General features: G+C 33.9%; 3 protein-coding genes across 3 annotated transcripts; 1 reads left to right on the top strand and 2 right to left on the bottom strand.

Moving 5' to 3' along the window:
• Window positions 1-7052: 7052 nt before the first annotated feature.
• LOC132699487 (enhancer of split m7 protein-like) lies at window positions 7053-7837 on the top strand. The gene has a single exon (XM_060666236.1). It carries the CDS (start codon window positions 7109-7111, stop codon window positions 7676-7678), a length of 570 nt encoding a protein of 189 aa, XP_060522219.1. The 5' UTR covers window positions 7053-7108; the 3' UTR covers window positions 7679-7837.
• Window positions 7838-9201: 1364 nt separating this feature from the next.
• Window positions 9202-16534, bottom strand: LOC132699724 (nuclear RNA export factor 1). The gene is made up of 10 exons (XM_060666589.1): window positions 16329-16534; window positions 16024-16277; window positions 15882-15968; window positions 15395-15829; window positions 14290-14399; window positions 13359-13395; window positions 12871-13287; window positions 12576-12749; window positions 9923-10104; window positions 9202-9857 (listed from the first exon to the last, which is right to left on the bottom strand). Exons 1-10 carry the CDS (start codon window positions 16372-16374, stop codon window positions 9758-9760), a joined length of 1842 nt encoding a protein of 613 aa, XP_060522572.1. The 5' UTR covers window positions 16375-16534; the 3' UTR covers window positions 9202-9757.
• Window positions 16535-18458: 1924 nt separating this feature from the next.
• Window positions 18459-19624, bottom strand: LOC132699482 (small ribosomal subunit protein mS23). The gene is made up of 3 exons (XM_060666226.1): window positions 19515-19624; window positions 19303-19464; window positions 18459-19252 (listed from the first exon to the last, which is right to left on the bottom strand). Exons 1-3 carry the CDS (start codon window positions 19556-19558, stop codon window positions 18946-18948), a joined length of 513 nt encoding a protein of 170 aa, XP_060522209.1. The 5' UTR covers window positions 19559-19624; the 3' UTR covers window positions 18459-18945.
• Window positions 19625-19757: the final 133 nt, after the last annotated feature.

Raw genomic sequence — 19757 nt, 5'->3', positions numbered from 1 at the left:
ATCAATTGCGGCCGAAAAATAATCGACCAATGCTAAAGGAGAAGAGAAAATATCGCTAACAATTTAAGAAAAAGTAGTATAAACTAATTTTATAAATGATTGTTGACCTTTTGGCATCAGGATACAGTTAGCAGCAATACTATATCTTAGTGTACCATTTCACAATGTCCAAACAATTGTTTTACTAGTACTACTGCTATACTATTAGCGATAGGGATGGTTTTCTTTGTAGTGCCCTTTAATGGTAATGGCAGGCAACTGTAATCAGAGATTGTTTCATATTATTTCTCAATTTCGGCATTTTTTGATGGTTCGTGGAATCGTTTCTATCGTTCTTCTATGAAGAGCATTTTTTAAAACAATAAATATATGTTTCTCTATTTTTTTTTATAAAATTCGGTCATTACGAAAATTTATTTTATTTATACTATATATATGCGGTGTGTTCAAAAAATAAGGTGACTTTTGTAATTAGGCGGGCTACGTACATTCGATCTTCGATATATATTTTTTGTTATGTTGGTACACATATCCCTAACATATGTTCACAGTTTCAGGCAGTTTGCATGTTTACTTTTTTGTGAGACGGAAAACACTTTGAGTAAAAAAATGGATATAAGTGGTACAAGCTGTTCCAAGATGGCCGAGAAGACTGCGATCATGAACCCCAGCACGTCAATAACTGATAAAAGTGTTGAAGAAGTGAAATAGATGGTGTTAAAAAATCATCGAATCACTATTAGAGAAGTGGCTGAAGACGTCAGCATCGCTATTGGCTCGTACCATGCAATTTTTTCCGAAGTTTTGGGGATGAGACGCGTAGCAGTAAAATTTGTTCTGAAACGGCAACGCTCAAAAAGGTTATAACTGATGACGAATCATGGATATATGGTTATGACGTCGAAACCAAATGCCAGTCGTCCGAATGGAAGAACCCAGAATCGCTAAGTCCAAAAAAAGCTATCCAACTTCGATCAAATGTCAGGGTTTTACTTACTATAAAGAGTTATGCGCTGTTTGCGAGAAGCAATACGAAGAAAACGTCCGGAGTTGTGCGAAAACAATTTATGGATTTTGAATCACGATAATTCACCTGCTCACTCATCGTTGCTTGTATCAAACTTTTTGGTCAAAAACAAAACCACAATCATGGATTGCGATTGGGAGAAACGTTAGCATAAGTGTATTATATCTGGGGAGATTACTTTGAAGGGGACAACATTAATTTTGACGAATAAATAAATACTTTTTGATAAAACTTAAAAGTCACTTTCCTTTTTGAATACACCTCGTATACTATTTTCTGACATATACATATTTTTGTTAGAAGGATTTATATTTTTTTCTGTTTTAACGCCCTTCAGACGTTTCCGGTTATTTTAGTCAGGTTTCCGACAAAATTAAAGTATTGTAAATTCTAAAGAAAATATTGTTCCATCATCAAAAAATGATATCAATACAATAATCAATAATAATAAACAAATAGAACACTGCATTGACCTATTAATATAAATCAGCTAAAGAAACACACCACAAACCCCATTGTTAGCAATCCTTTTCTGTTGGAAATATGAAAAAATTAATGTTGATAATTATTAACTTATTATTATTATCAATTATTATTAATAATAAGGATCAATTCGGGATTGCAATTGCAATAAATCAATCGCTCTTCGGCATCCCTATTAGGTAAACCTACATTTAAAAAATATATATATCGTGATATACGGGGTAACTAATATCTCGTGTTTGTATTTCTAGAATGATTTAGTAGATTTTTCTATCAATAAATGTGTCAGTGTAGTAGATAATTTTTAAACATATTCACGCAAAATTAAAAATATTAAAGATTCATTAACTTTGCAGGAAAATGCAAAAATAAGTATAGATTTTTTACCAACATAGTAACATTAACCTAAAGTAAAGATAATTAGCAAATATGTCCGATAGGTGGGACGTTAATGTAATTAACGTATGTAATTGCTGAAATTTTGCGGGCAAAACTGGTAAACGTTACCTGTTTTTTTTTTGCAATACAATTATTATACATAATAAATAAGTACCTGAGTGATAATTAAAAGAAAAGCATAATCGTGGTTTTTAAGGATTAGCATTATTCTACTTATTAATTGAGTACGATTTGTTCATTTTTTTATTACCTATATTACCTATATATAAATTTTATTATTTTTGTTAAAAATACTTTGAATTCTGTTTGAGAACTGTTATTTCTATATAACATTTATCTATAAATAAATAAATATGAGATATAAATGCAACAAAACATTATATACCTCAGAAATAGTGCGCACCTAGTCGATACCTGAAACAAACAATCAAACTTGACTTGAAGTTAATAATTTTTTTGAAATAAATGGTTACTTTACTTAATAAGAATAATATAAATATAATATAAAACTTACTTTTGGCATTATTCTAAAGTAAGATATTTCCTTAAGTGTAAGTGGGACATCATCCTTACTAAAGGGTCAATTTCTGTAGATGTCAACCGTCTTTGATACTCGATTGAGTTCGGCGTTTCCGTACATGGATAACATGTAGTTATCGTGCCCGCATATGTCGGCTATTTAATATGACATTCCGAGCGTGTATAGACTTACCGTGGGAACGCGTGCTAGGCACGCTTTAATAGATCTCTCCGTAACTACCGTTCGCTGGGTCATTCGCAAATCAACAGCTGTCTACTTTTTTCCCAAGCCGTACATACTCGCTGCCTCTCTGTCTCTCTTACCAATTTAACGTTGAGATGATTTTTATTTATTCAATACAGGGTGTTACAAAAGTAAGCTCCCACACTTTAAGGGAAAAGAGACATCAAACTGTTCGAAAAATCGATTCTGATAAACATGCTAACAATCTTATGGCCGATTTTGTTTGATTCAACAGTTGACTACCAAGCGCGCCAATAGTTTTTACAAGAAAAAAGTATCTTTTTTCATTTTTTATGATTAAACAAAAAACTGTTTTTCTAAATTAAAAAAGGGCAATTTTAGAAAGGAAAAAAATAAATGTTCTAGCGATAACGCAACTAATAGCAGTATAGAAGTCTTTTCGCCACGTTATTAGAAGACAATAAAAATATGGGGGAGTTGCTTTGTAATTATAATTAATTGATGATACAAGATTTCTCATTTGCGAAAACCAAAAATTCTTCAAATCAATAAATTAAAGTGATAAAAACCTTTATAATGAAAATAATATAAGTCATATTTTCCGTTTCTAAAATATTATTATTATTATACGTTGGAAATTTATACCACTAATTCGTTTAAAAAATAAATTCAAAAATCCCTTGGGAGAAAATAAACATTTTTAAAACAGCATAGCAAATATTTTAAAACCAAAAATATTAAAGCTCTAAGATTGGCTTCTGACTTTATTTGATGATATTACCTTTTTCCAGGTAGCAGGATATTGTTGAGATAAGCCTTCTTGGGAAATCCCCCAAATCCGAGAACTGCCAAAATAATTTGTGGTTAATGGTATCGGAAGGCCTCTGCGTAATCAACGACCAATTACGGAGTGTAAAATATCATCATCCATTATATTCGTTCTATTTGATATGAAAAAATCGCCTCTCACGTTTAACATCGATATTTCTCGGCTACTTATTCAAAAATTTCAAAGAAGTCAAATGTTTTTCCTTTACCAATTAATCATTTTTAATTCTTTATAAACATGAACCTGTTAGCGCCTAGTAATTATCAATATACGAACAAAATTTCTGACTATGTAAAATTTTAACTTGGCTAAGTAAAAATTTAGTTTAGGCTCATGCGAAGCCCTCTGGCTATGTAAAGTTTTAGCTTGGACTCATATGACATTTTCTGACTAATTAAAGATTTAGCTGGGGCTCATGTGACTCCTTCAGGCTACGTAAAGTTTCAGCTTGGCCTCATGTGACACTTTATGACCAAATAAAGATTTAGCTTGGGTTCATGTGACACCTTCCGACTTCATAAAATTTAAACTTTGGGTTCATGTGACGCCTTCTGGCTACGTAAAGTTTTAGCTTGGACTCATTTGACGCCTTTTGACCAACTGAAGTTTTACCTGTGGTAATTTGGTTAGAAAAAATCATTTTGTTGTCTTCAAATGTACTATTCGTTCGTAATTTTAGTGATTGCTCTATCAGTTGTCATAAACTATCACTTCTAGTGGTATAAAGTCTTGTTTGTTCTCTTGAGAACACTGCTGATGTAGAGATGATCTATAATCTTTCTATCCCATAGTAGTCAGAATAGGGCGAGCTGACTGGGCCCAGTGCGTCTCAATGTTACGGTGGCAGCATAATTATTAATATATGAACAATATTGTAACGCCACTGAATTAAAATATACATCAAGTCAGGAAGAGCTACAGAATCACGACGTGACTTGAATCTTTTGGATCCATCTAGTTTGTTTCTCAAAACCAGAGAAAATTATTAATTTAGTAATAGTCTGAAATAATGTTGAAATAAACATCTTCAAAGCAGCGAGAACAGATTTTAAAACAAAAAATATTAAAACCCTAAAATTGACTTTTGACTTGATTTGATGATGTTACCTTTTTTCCAGGTAATAGGTTATTGTTAAGATAGACCTTTTTCGGAAATCCCCTAAATCCGACCACTGCTCAAAATAATTTGTGATTATCGGAAGGTTGGTGAGCAAACAACGGCCAGTTACGGATGTAAAAATATCTCATAAGTTTAACAAAGGTGTTTAGGATACTTTTTCAAAAATTTTAACGGCATGAAATGTTTTTAGTAAATTGTATTTTACATTAGGTGCGTTTCAAATTTCAACTCTTTTTGAAATTAAACCTCATCACGGAGAATCTGTCATACAAGGTTTGTAAAAATTAGTCATTTTTTTTTAAATAAACGCAGTTAAAAAATAGATTGAAGACTATTTTTGGCACAATTTTGACCGTACATGTGGATACATCATTTCGGAAATGAATATGTGCGATAATATCTCCGAAAATGTCCAAATTGGTTCGGATCCGTGTGAAGCGAGACTCAAGTGGTAAAATGATTATGTATTTTATACAAGGAAGTAAAGTAGTAAAGTAGTATAAATAAAGTACTCTAACTAAATTAAAAAAATTAAAAAGAATTGATCAGTGGTGAAGCCTAAAGTCAGTTTTCACTTTTCCTGTAGCATCTACAGAACAGAGATGACAATTAAAGTAAAAATTATACATCAGCATACATATAAGTGTCTAAAAATAAATACCAAACAAAATAATATATTATGCAACACGTTTTGTAAATGAGTTACTTAAAAAGTTTAGCAAACGTGTTGCATACTATACTTTTTCTACCACTATTAGTTTTTGGGTACATTTTTGCAAGACAATACAAATACATTCACTGACATGACCGTCAGAACTGACAAACGTCACAATTCAAGCCGTGCGGTAAAATCTCCGAAAACATCCGATTGCTCCCAAACACATGCGGAAAAATCCCGGAAATGTCCGAAGTGGCTGGGATCCGTGGCAGTGTCTCTTTTCGCAAACTATATTTGTGTATAATTAGATATTTTACAGACGGGAGTAGAAAAAACTATTGAAAATCATATTAAATCCAATTCTTCATTGACAACACCGCCAAAATGCGAAAACATTTTTTTATACACAGACTGCAGCAAGCGGGGTAAAATTCGATATTTGCAAAAAAATGCTATCTCTAATTTATCAACGAATTATTAACGAATATTAGGAACAAAAGTTTTATATACGGTGACATAATTCGGATATTATAGACCCTAAGTAATTTCTGTTACAAGTTTTGTTTCAACCCACCGTAGTAATTAATTTCTCAAATTTTACAAGCATTCGATGTGTCGAAAAACGTTTGGGCGACTGGGCATTAAAGTTCTAGAACGGTTCTCGCGGCGGGTCGTTTTACAAAAAAATATATTTTTCTACTCCCATCTGTAAAATACCAAATTACCCACCGGTCTAGCTTGCGGGAAGCGTCACTTTAACACGTCAGTTTCGTTTCCCACGAATCCGAGCCACTTCGGACATTTCCGGGATTTTACCACACGGGTTTGGGAGCAACGGAATGTTTTCGGAGATATTTCCCATGCTTTGAATTTTGACGTTTGTCAATTCTGAAAGTCATGTCGGTGAATTTATTCGTACTGTTTTGGGAAAATGTAACCAAAAACTAACGGTCGTAGAAAAAGTATAGTAAGTAACACGTTCGGTAAACTTTTTAACCCACTCGTTTATTAAACACTCGCTCCGCTGCGCTCCGCCCGTGTCAAATAAACTCGTGAGTCAAATGACGTTTACCACACTTGTTGCATAATACACTATTTTTTTACTGCCGTCTGTAAAATACCTAATTATACACCGAACTAGCGTGCGGGAAGCGTCACTTTGCCACGCGAATTTCCTTTCCCACGGATCCGAGCCACTTCGGATATTTCCGGGATTTTACAGCACGTCTTGAATTTGAATTTTGGCTGTCATGTCAGTGAATGTAATTCGTTATGTTTTGTGAAATTGTACCCAAAAACTAACGGTCGTAGAACAAGTATATTATACAACACGTTCGGTAAACTTTATAAGTTATTTACCGCACTTGTAAAATTGCAAATTTCTCAGTGGTTTCGTGTATAGTATGTTTTTTTATTTAGCATTAATAGACCGCTGAGAATGGTTGACAAATTTCTCGCCCGCTTCGAATGTCCAGCGGTGTATTTTAAAGTAAACAATCCGAAGGTCGTGTCGGGTTGTTCGCCGTAGAAAAAAAATCAAAAATTTAAAAATCCTGAACGTAAATATACAACGCAAAATATCCGCGCGCGACCTTCACGTGCTAAGCACACGTTCCCACATTCTGGCCGCTCCGATTATAATACCCTCCGTCAAAAAGCATATGCCCCTTACGCATAATTCCCTTAACTGTTCTGACGCACTCCGATACACATTCCCACGATAGCGTTCCACAGGGCTAAGCACCTGGTCCCCCGTCCCTTCTTATAAAACCAACGCTTATCTATGCCGTCAGTCATATTGAGTCTAGCGCTCGAAGCGTACGGACGTAATAAAAATTAGTGACGAGAGTTTTGTTAGTGTTTTTGCGATGTCTTTCGAACGTTTCCATAATCAGTCGTACGACGCGGCTCCAATGTCCAGGACTATGCAGTACCGGAAAGTGATGAAGCCGCTACTCGAACGTAAACGACGGGCACGTATCAACCGCTGCCTTGAAGAGTTGAAAGAGTTGATGATCGCGGCGTTAGTGACGGAAGGTGAAAACGCGGCCAAATTAGAAAAGGCTGATATATTGGAACTGACCGTCAGCCACCTTCATAAGCTTCGCAAGCAACAGTTGAGCACCCCGGTGGCAGAAGCCGACAGGTTCAGGGCGGGATATACGACTTGCGCTCGAGAGGTATCGAAAACTTTAGCTTCGACTCCTGACGTCGACATTCGTTTGGGGAAAAAACTGATGACCCATCTGGGTCAACGTCTGAACGAAATGAACAACACCACCGCCGCTCCTTTGGTGATCTCCGTGGGATCTGGCTACGGAAGCGATCGAAATTTTACGATGCCGCTAAGTCCACCTTCGTCCAGGGGTTCGCCGTCTCCTATAAGTGACAACGAGAGCGAATCCAGCAGCTCTTCGAGTATTTGGCGGCCGTGGTGACTTTGCGCTTTGTCCCGTTGTATATATTGTTTTATCTTGCTCAACAGCCTCGAAGCTTTAACTATACAAGCTAATACTTGATATTTCTGTGATATTCAGCAAATTGCGAAATTAAGTTCGTTGAAAGTGATATAGTAATAAGTAATCGATTTTCAATAAAGTTAGTCAATAAAATCAACACCATATCCTTTTTTTTCGCCTACCCCTGTACAGCATGGTTTAAAAGCATGCCCCAGCGTTCGGCTTGAGAAAAAAAGAAAAATATAATAAAAATACGTTTTTGTTTAGACAATTTTGATTTTAAAAATGGCTTATTCAAATAACAAAAATTGCAAAAAAGTTAATGGTCCTTATCCCCAAATTTTAACAAAATCCGCAAAAATTGTTAACATACTGTAAAAATTACATTTTTAAATATTTATCATTCCGTATATTATTAAAAAGTTCAAAAATTGTAAGCTTGTCAAAGGCTGTTTATAAATCTGGAATAATTATTACAGTTGTAAATGATATATGCGGAAGTAGCAACCCTCGTAAAACAATCTATTCGCCATTGAGTACTTTAATGGTGCCGTACCCGATAAAAATATTTTCACCGTGAAGAAAATTTTATCGGACGGTTTATATAAACCACAAAAAATTAAAAAATTTTCACCCGCATCTATTTCAAACCGACTAATTATTTACTCACCTTGAAGTTAATAACACGTATTATAAATTTTACCTTTGGGAATGTTTGGCCAACAGGTGATTTCATTTAAGTACCTGCAGTCAACTAGCCAAAAATTTTTATATCAAACACATTGTGAAGAAGTAATTCATAGTGTAAACACGTTGACATTGATTTAAAGCATTTTCCCTTGAGTTTGAAAGCAAGTCAAGCCAATATTTTGCAAATTTTTAATAATTTATTTTTTATAATAATTATGGACGATTCCTAATTTATTGCAATCAACGCAGTACAAATGATCCAAAGTGTTTTTTTTCTTATTTTGAAGTTATTTTATAGTATGTTATTCAGCAAGTTTGATAAAGGCTATTTTAGCTACGACTGCATACTATACTTTTTCTAAGACCATTAGCAATTGATAATACTTTTCGCAACAATAATTTACGTTATAAATAGTCCACGGTGCCGAAAAAAAAAATCAAATTTTTAGAGCATCCACCATAACATCATGATAAACCGAGAAAAGTTGTGCTACAGAATTCAGCGTAATAAAATATTTGCTATAGTTATTAAATATTACGAGATTTATGTTAAAGCGCTATTTCCATATGTACTTAGAAGTTATAACAACTTCGATATTTTAAATAAAACACCCTGTTCATAACTATATTTGTGTTATGACGAAAATTTACGATGTATGTCGCCCAACATCTAGCTTCAACTGTTTTGAAGTTGCTGATAAACATGATGAATATATTTTTGATTCCAATAAAAAAAGAGTAAATTTAATTGATTTTTTGGAAGCTGATAATAAAACACACTACTTAAAAAAATTTATTAAAAATATACTGCTCACATTTCTTTTATTATATATATAAAAAAAATTAAAACATTGTTGAAAAAGATGGAATAGAAAATATACAAAGCAAAGAACAAAAATTCAATTGGATCAACTAAGGAGACGAGAAGAGAAAAGAAAAAAACTTAAAAAATTATTCTTCATAATCAGTTCGAATAATTTTAGGAAAGAAAATTTTTCTAGGGTAACTTTTCCTTTTTCCTTCCCATACCTTATCGCATTCCAAGAGGAACAACCATCTCTGTACATAATTTCAGATAATCTGAATGTTGGAATAATGTAAAATTTTCAAACCGTAGCAAAAAGCAGTATAGCAACCAATTAATTCCTTCCTTGATAAAGCTATATTACTCCAACTTTCATCAACAGAAAATGTTAAAATGTACATAGTAACCATCATATTATATACACCATATATATATATATCTATCTATATACAGGCATCAGTGCAATCGATTGGCATACTAAATATGTAACCGATAACAACATTTACAACCAGAATAAATTAACCAAAACTACAAGAACTATTGCTTTGCGCAAAATCCATATATCATTTTACAAAAGCCTGAGGTGGGATGGATCCCTGACTCTTAAGTGTTTCGAAGGCGGCGAAGGCCCGGAAAAGGTCCCATTCGTTTCCCTCCAAGCATCTGACATTTAAAAAACGAAATATATAAATAAAACACTTTTTCAAAATTATTTTTTCGCGACTCACTGAATAGAATATTCCAAATTCATTCCCGTTTTCAAGGCGATCTGCTCGATCAATTCTTTTTTTGCTGCGTCGGAGAGCACGGGCGCCGCGACCGGCACTGGCACAACCGCCTCCGGAGTAGAGGGAGGAGCTGAAGTGCCTGGCACGGGAGCCGGTACTATCGAAGGTCCCTTGAACGCTTCCTAAAGAATAAAGTGTTATTACAACATTTGGGAAGATAATGGAGAAAGTTTTAGAGAGCAGATTGGTGCATTTTTCTGAAAAACGTAAACGAAGTGTCATTACACTATATGCGATTTGTCCAACGCCTTTGACGGCGTTTTATTACAAAAATTAGAACATTGTGGAATAGTGTTTGAAACTTCTCGAGATTTATCTAAAAAATTGATCTTAACTGGTTTTCTTTAACAACCAAATTTCAAACGCCCAGGAACTAAAATCTGGAGTACCGCAAAGCGCACATTTGAGTCCGCTATTTGTCGTACATGCGAACGATTTGAGTAATTAATTATATGATTTCTGTCAAATGTTCCCGCTTTGCGGATGACACGACATTTGTTACCTCCAGCGGCAACATTGAAACTTCGTCTGTTCTAGCCGAAAGATATTTTGGTGTCCATAATCTTCTCTTAAATAAAAATAAAATGCAAATCTTGAAAAAAATTCTTATGCCGTTTCATTATGGGGACACAGTACCAGCATTTTTAAATTATAAAATAGAGCGATTACGGTTATGTGTGGTTATGTATATAGCCTGTGATATTTATGGTTTATTAACATTTATAAATATTTATCGGGATGATAAAACCTTAACTTGTAAAAGTTCCAGATAAATAAAGTTCTATATATCTATCTATCTACAAATGTCGCCTGTCGAGAAACGATTGCTGCGCTGCTGCTGCGCTACAAAAACGAACTATCGCTTGCTGGCCAGTCAGTCAAAAAATTCAACTGTACAGGAAATATACATATTCAAGTGGCATAAAAAACAGATGTTACATAGATTATCAGTGTTATCTATAGTGAATAAAAACGTGTAAATTTTTAATCGTCATTTTCGACTAAATAAATTTTCAGTTCCCTAAATTTACAAGCAGTGACTCCTTTAATTTCACCGTTACAAATCCCAACGATTTTGGCTGATTTTAAAACAGTAACAGTAGCACATTTTCATAATAATTTGAAAAATATTGGTATTAATACTGCTCAAAAAGATAAAATACACAATCGTTTCTCTTGGAGATTATTAACATACGCGCGGTTTTTAAAGTTCTAAAAAGATGCTGAGAGGCATTTTTCATAAGTAAAACAGAGTACCAATACAAAAAAAAACGGCGTTACCCCAAAATTTAATTTTATGAAATTCAAACATCCACTTAACGCTAAATCACAGCACTGTTTTTTCTATAAGTTTAGCTTTGACATTTAAAAGTATGACTTTAAACTGTTTAAGATTATTAAGAGAATTGAAGATTATGTAACTTAACAGAAAAACTTAACTAGTGTTACAGTGTGGTTTTGTGAAAACTAGATGTAATCAAATGTCATAAAAATAATTTAGTTCTTGATAGAAAATTTCAATGTAGGGATCTAGAAATACATCAGTAAGCAACGCTTAGCATCCATTATCGGAGCACCGTGAGTAAACGATTTAAAGCCTTAGGATTAAAAACCCTAAGCATTTTGAGAGAAATTAATTGTCACATGATTGAAAATGTCCGAAAAAAAATTGATGAAGCTCATATCTTTTATGATCTTTTATAATGCAATGTTGGGTGAATTCAACATAAGAAGTACCAGGAGGGCACTGTTCTGTCGGCTGTGTTTGATATATATATTATACTTTAAATAATGTTAGTACAAACAGTCATTTAATTGGTAGAATTTCAATACACATTCCGAAAATTGTGTTCAGAAAAACACAACAAAAACTATTCCGTGATATTATATTAAGCTGTTCACCTCTGAACAGTATGCTTCGAAGCTGTAACCGATTCATAATAGTATATTACGCAACAAGTGCGGTAAACGGCATTTGACTCACGAGTTTGACACGAGCGGAGCGCAGCGGATCGAGTTTTTAATAAACCAGTGAGTTAAAAAGTTTACCGAACGTGGTGCATACTATACTTTTTCTACGACCGTTACTTTTTGGGTAGATTTTCGCAAAACAACACGAATACATTCACTGACATGACCGTCAGAATTGACAAACGTCAAAATTCAAAGCGTGGGAAATATCTCCGAAAACACCCGATTGCTCCCAAATCCGTGCGGTAAAATCCCGGAAATGTCCGAAGTGGCTCGGATTCATGGAAAACGAAACTGACGTGGTAAAGTGACGCTTCCCGCACACTAGATCGGTGGGTAATTACGTATTTTACAGACGGGAGTAGAAAAAAAAGTTTTGTTATAGATTTATCTATTATTAATACTGTTGCAATAAGATCTTTTTGTTTAAATATATAACTTTCCTAAGTTAGTATGTATGTTTCCTTTTAATCTAGATTTATAAAATTAGATTTCAATGTAAGCACTAATATCTACCTGTTCCACAAGCATATTTGAGTATTTTAGAGTAGGAAGTAAAAAAAAATGCTATGATATTGCAGTAAAATAATATCACCATTTCATTGCAAAAGCCTGATCGTACCTGCGCTTGTTCGGAAGTCGCGTTAGTCACGTGGAGTTGCTCATTTGCTATGCATATCCCACTACCAGCGGGAACTATCACTAACGTTCGGAAAAAGTATCTTGTAGGAGGTATTTTATGACCGGTTTTAAGTTCCCTAAATATGCCCGTTACTGTCAGACATATCATTTGCGGCTAAAAACAAAAACCATATCCGAACAATAATTTTCCATTTTCCAAACATTAAATACAAATCAACAAAGTTGTTAATTTTTCAAAACGCAATAACTTATATTTTACCATAAAGTTAACTCACCGTAAAAAATGTGAGGGCGAATGTGAAACTGTGTATGTCGTGCTTAGTGTTAGGCATATCCTGAATAAAGGAAACAACACTGAGCTGTCCTTGTTTAAGCAATTTGAACCGCCTGTCGCGATCTTGCACTTTGACCAAATTCCTATTCTCGGTATTATACCAACTCAGCCATGCGACATTTTTATCTTTACCGAGTCCATATGGATAGGCGGTAGTGAACGAGAACATGGCGTGCTCATGGTAGGCGTTGAGCAAGGGTTGCCGATTTTCCGAGTCGTAGATACGAAAATATTCTTCAAGAAAACGGCATACAATCGGCTCGCCTTCCTTGTTACAGAGAAATTTCTGACAAGGATCAGGGAGATGCGTCTCTTCCGCTATGTCGAAGCTTATTGGGGGAGGTAACTCTATGCCATCCTGAGAGTATATTAACAATAATGAGCCGCAACGCAAAAATTTATAGCGCAATACAAGGCAATACAACTTACCAACTTCAAACATCGGGGGAATCGCTTCCTAACTTCACTGTAGACAGAAAATAATGAGCCGATGAGGCTCATTCAAATACATTACAACAATCCTGTGAACACTCGCTCAGAGCATAAATTAAGTCAACATTAATATCTTATACACAAAATGGTTATGGATTTTTTTTAATGGCTTTTAATTAAAAAGGGAAAGCTCGACCACTGACCAAATTTCTTTACAATTAAAATTCAATTTTCCTAACATCAAAATTTCTCACGTTATTTGAAATGCTGAAACAAAGACAAGTGATTTAATAGTAAAACTATTTTTAACAGCCAATATACAAGTAAGGACATTTCAATAGCTAATTGCTCAAGGGAGACATGCTTCTTTTAAAACTGCTATTTAATTTTAACCATTCCTGTACCTACAACAGTACTAGACGAGTATGCCAGCTTTTTTTTTGACAGTATATAGGTGTTTTAACCTTTTCACTCTTCACTTCTGCATGAGAAGACTTTTAATGAAAGCCTTTAAAGATTCAAACAGGCTATACCTGCAGATCTGCTTCAGGCACTGTGTTTAACACCATCCAGTACACTGTCTACTTGAAGCATAGGCTTCCTTCACAAAAGAACCGATAGAAGGTGCAGGAACAACTATACAACCACAGCCTAGTTTCATTTAGGAGCAACTGCTTTTGAATATTCCCAAAAACTTTCAAAACACCACACATAAATGTAATGTAATGTTCTACTCTCAAATCATTTGCCTTTCTGCCATATCTGATTTACCTATTCATCTAATTTAATATTAAGAAAATTGAAATTTCATTGCACATAATTAAATTAACTGCATTTCCCTTTCTAAAAGATTTAGTTACTTTAATTTTGTTGAAGCTCAACCAATAAATCAAATTAGGTATTCTCTTAAAACACCTGAAACACATACCTTATGTAGATAGTTTGTTCCTTGAACCTATCGCACAGAGGATTTCCGTCTAATACAAGTTCAATTAAAGGTAAACCAATGAGGGCATCCAACTGTGAAATATCTCTTAGCTAAAACAACAGTTGACATACAGATGCAAACTCATCACAAACACAAAAATGAGCAGCTGTTCTATGATTTCATTGGTTCTATCTATAAGGTATTTAATTGGTGTTGTCCTTTGTCTTAGGGTGATTGACGTATTTCAATTTTGAAAGCATTTTATAATTTTATAATTTTTTATAATTTAAGTTTTTATGTGTGTTATGCATCTAGTTTATGATAAATAGTAATCTCATCAATCTAAACTAAATAAACATAAAAAAAGGGCACTATCTAAAGCCCAAGGGTTTTATTAAAGATTATCAACTATTCACACTAAAAATATTTTAGTAAGACATAGTGCAGCTCAAACCAGCAATTTTGATAATAAAAACACAATCTTGATCAGTTCTCTGGCTGCCAATATAGTGTATAGTACATAACAAAAAAAAAGGGATATCAACTTATAAATCTAATGTTTTAAAAGAAAATTACAAATAAAAATATCTTTCTAATCTAATCTAAAGTCCTTCAAATATAATAGATAACTCACTTGATTTTCCTAGTGGTTCAACTGAACCCAATAAACCAGAAAAGGCGGAAAAGTGTAATGATGAATCAGTGTAAAAAACCAATTACTTTAGAGGTGGTAGAAAAAAGGAAGATTTAAAAAGTAATTTTAAGGAACTATATGTTTCCAATAATTCTTCAATCAATAATAATTATTTATAATAAATTCTTTTTATAGCTTTTTAACAAGATTTTCTAGATATTGTAAATTTAGTATAAAGCTATAACTTTATACGATGAAATAAAGTGTGTAAATAGTATTGTCTTTTTTCTAGCTATCAATTTTTGTAATTATCGAAACAAAATACAATTTTAAAAAACACTGGAAATACAATAAAAAAAATTCTTTGAATTAATTTAATCCAGGCCTCCACCTGCTGTCTGTCAAGGCATAGCATGTCCAATTAAATCATTGAACCTAACTTATGATTTAGCCGCTCCAACCTGAACTAACCTTATTATTACCAATATATAGAATTTTTAAATTGCGAATCTTCATAGGCAACTTCTTCAAAAAGCCCAATGCCATTATCCTATTGTCAGTTAAATTTAATGCTTCCAAATCAGGTATGTTTTCCGATATGATATCAATAACAGCAAAAAACACAATGGGTTTAAAAAGAGGGCAGAACAAATCTTGAAAATCTGGGTCAGCATGAAATTTGGTCAAATCCAATGCCTTTGTTTCTGCATTGTATCTTTTTGCCATAACCTGTTTCATTCGTTCTTTAACCACGTCGGTCATATCTACATTGGGGCTACTTGGATGAACCCTCACAAACAATTTAAAACCATTTGGAAGCTGCACTTTTTTATCTAAACTTAATAATTTCTCTGCCAGTTTAAAATCATCAACATAAAAAATGCTTGTATTGCCATTTGTCTGCCACTAAAATCAAACATTAAATACAAATGAATTGAAGATTTTACACACAACTTACTGCCATAGGCATAAATGGGAATGGTGAAACATTTTCCAACAAGAGCCTCTGAAGAAAACTTTTTTCATATTTCTCCCCGTATGGTATCTAGAAATTGTCATCCGATGAAAGTCCCAACTGCATTATTCCAAAAACAACTTACCATAACTTTATACCACCCTGATGGTGCTTCCAACAACTTTCTAAATTGGGCTGGCCCCGGAGATCCTTTTCTTCCCTTTTTCTTGCCACTCCTAAAACGGTGACGAGCGCCGGAACTAATGCCCATATCAATATCTTCATCTTCTAAGTGTTCTCGTAAAGCATTGCCCCAATGGTTCCTACTATACTGATTTCCACCCTGACGACCAGGCTTAAACGTTACCCGTCTGCTGTCACCACCACGATAGTCGCGTTCTACATGAAGTTATCGTCAAATTATTATAAATCCTGTAATCCAATCCATACCTTCTCTATTCCATTGTTTGCTTTGAAAATATTGTGGTTTTGGCATGTTAAAACTTGCAAGCAAACGTAACCGTCCAGTCAACACCAGATAATTTTTTTTAATTCCTACTTTCAATGCAAATCAAGTTTTTAACACGCAGAAAACTATTCTCTTAACATCCAATCCACTTATTCACAAGCTAAACTAAAATGGCAGACTAATATGGTGCTTACCCCCACAGAAAAAAGCCATCCAACATGAAACGTTCTTCTTCTTTCTTCTTCAAAGTAAGAAATCTCTGGTCAATCGTCCATTGGCAACATCAAAGATTATTTCTGATATTCGGTCATAGATTGACACATATTCGAACACTTTTCTATTGGTTACAGACCACTGACCGGCTTCGCCGTTTTCACCTTCCGTTAGACCTTCCGGGCCCAACGGGCCTCCAACCTCCGCCGCCGGATTCTGTTGTCCCAACAGAAAAAAACTTGAAATCTGTTTCCACTGTGAGGATTTAGTGTTCTTAGTGTTTAGTGAATGTTTCAAAGTGCTCCGGCTCCGCGGAGGAAGTGGAGGAAGCCGTTTTTTTGCTATCGGTCAAAGTACCCTTTTTTGAGAACCTACCTAGGACCTGAGACATCACTAGGCCAAAAATTCTTTTTGTACTTTTGCCCAAATATCCACAGTGAACTACCGATTCAAATGAAACATATAAATTCTTTAATTCTTTCTTTAATTCTTTATTTAATCTAATGAAAAAATATGGCTAGCTTAAAAAGTACCACAAAAAAAAAGAAATTATCGAATGTGTGAAAATATCCCCAACAATGATATAAACATATAACCAAGGAAACGTATCCAGAACTAGACTAATCTGTACCTGATCATGACAAACCAATGGCTAATAAATTTAATACAATTACATTGCAAAACAGGCTTGTTTTTACAACATAATTTTATCACTACTTCGCTAGTCTATTAAACTACGTCTTCTGTTACCGTTCGATTTTTCATTACCCTTTTGACTTTTCCAATTTGTATTGATTTTTCCATATTTAATTACATGTATAATTTAGGTAGGGTATTCGTTATCTTTCATTAACACTTTTTACTTTCTATAATTATATAAGACCTATAAGTTTAATTCTCAAGAAGTATTTCTTTGCTGTTATTTTAGTATATTTATCAAATAATCATAATTATTTCACTCCCACTTCTACTAAATAATCTTTTGTTTTATTTTATTTTTTTAACGTTTATTTTCTTGGTTATGTATTTACGGCAATTAATATGAATAGCGGTATATTGTAGTCGTGATATAGTGGCGTGTATTGATTGATAATAAACTTAGTATTATTGTATTAAGTATATGTTAACGAATCTGAAGGATGATGGAATGGTCCAGACCCTTCTCTTACGAAGGCATCCTTTAGAATTTTTGAATTATTATTCACAATTTTTGTAAGCTGGCCAAATAAACTTATGTAATTATGGCTATTAGAAGTAAGGGAAGAAGAACCTAATAAACCTTAGAACTTAAACAACAGTTTTGGCCGAATGATCGTAGCAGTCTTGACCAACAGAAGAAGAACAACAGTTTCCATGCGCTCTCTAACTGATGTAAATTTTAAGTGTAAAAGTTCCGCCGGCCCCATTGTTTTAACCGTTCACGCCGGTATGGAGGCCGGATGGGCCCGGATGGTCCGTGGTGGAAGCGGGGGGGTGTCGGTTTTTTTGGTATCGGTCAAAATTGTTTTTTGCTAGTTGAGCAAATATTGGTTATATGTCTTCTTTGTACGTGTTGGTCCATTACCAAAAGCGAAGATCCTCGACGGAAGTCGGCAATGGGCGAATGATCCTAGCACTCGAGCCCAACATTTTTTTGTGAAACGCATAATTGAACTTAATTGAACTGATATAAAGTTGTGAACCGCAAAAACTGCAGCGCTGTACGAGATTTTTACAAAACATGCACCAGAAGCAAATTAAATGGATATCAAAACAGAACAGAAACAGAATGGAACATTTTTTTATTTATTTATTTATGAGCTAAGGTGATATTATAAGCTAATATATTTCAATAATCTATGCTAAAGATGTGTGTGTTTTTTTTTGGAAACGGTTTAAAGTCTAAGTTAGAATCGGAGTTTACTTATTATCAGTTTATTAAGTCAAAGTTCAATAGTGATTAGTTACCAATAAAGTATAATTCTCGATCTCTCTAGGAGACTTGCCCATTATTACGAATATTTTGAAAAAGAAAAAAACTTTGGGATATGTTATAGTATTTGAGATTTTCGGTATATATATTTATGAACCTAAAAAATTGTCAGAGGTGTGGGCTCAATTTCCACAGGGGTCCTTGGATATTTTTATTGTTATCAATTTGTTTAAAATGGATTAAAACCTAGTTGTAACTGCCTGAATTGAATTATGAAACAGTAGCTAAATAAAGGGGAATTAAAACAAATTAATAGTGAGTAGTTATTAACAGATTAAAATCAATTATATCACAAATTTATTGGATTAATTATCGTCAATACTAACACTCTTTTATGTGTTAACCAAAATGGGAATAGATTTATTTAGCATAAGGTACTATTTTTCTTGATAAACTGTCAAAACTAATTCAATTTAGTCCTTAAAAATATCTTTAACAGAGACTTTTATTTCACTTTGAACTAGATGTTTGTTCTGAGCTTCTTTAAATGCTGAACTTAAACTAATAGGCTCTTCTTCACTAACAGAATCATTTTCCTGGCTTACTTCTCTATCACGGTTCAAGATATCTATTGCTTCTTTATATATGTGTTCTTCAGATGCATCAGCCGAATATTTATTTTCCAGTTGACTGTAAACATTTATAAATTTTTGGGTGAGAGATTCTTGGTCAGAATTCAAATTTATGGTGCCAATTTGCTTATTATTGCGATGAAATATCCTAAAACACCAAATGAGAGTGCACCCAATATAGTATGAAAAATTCATTACGCTCGAATGCGGTCCTCCTCATAAAAAATTTTCTTTAGCTTCATATTTGGCACAGGTCTATCAAACTGTGGTTCTTCTTTTGGTGGAAACGCTTTATAAATATCAAACCAAAGTGGTCTGTCTTGCCAATTCAAAGCACCAGACTGAATTAAACCACTAACTCTAAAAGACTGTAATTCTGTACATTCAAAATAGTGTTCGATAGTTATTACCTAGTATAAATGGTTCCTATTTTCTCCAAACGACTTCCAGCCATGGCTCTTGTTGCAATAATTTCGACAACACGGATTTGAGGTTAACGACAGCCACAGAATAAGTCTCTACAAAATCAATAATTAGAAAGGCAGCATTCTTCTTTATCTTTGGCCTGCAATTCCCTTGGAAAAAGATATCTGCAAAAAACTATTGCACACCAGATAGCGCCAAAATAAATTTAACTTTTCGTGTTAAAGGGT

Source organism: Cylas formicarius, unplaced genomic scaffold (genome assembly GCF_029955315.1).
Source record: "Cylas formicarius isolate icCylForm1 unplaced genomic scaffold, icCylForm1.1 PGA_scaffold_3__17_contigs__length_32017465, whole genome shotgun sequence".
In the NCBI taxonomy this organism is placed as follows: domain Eukaryota; kingdom Metazoa; phylum Arthropoda; class Insecta; order Coleoptera; family Brentidae; genus Cylas; species Cylas formicarius.
This window is presented reverse-complemented; position numbering and strand designations above follow the sequence as displayed.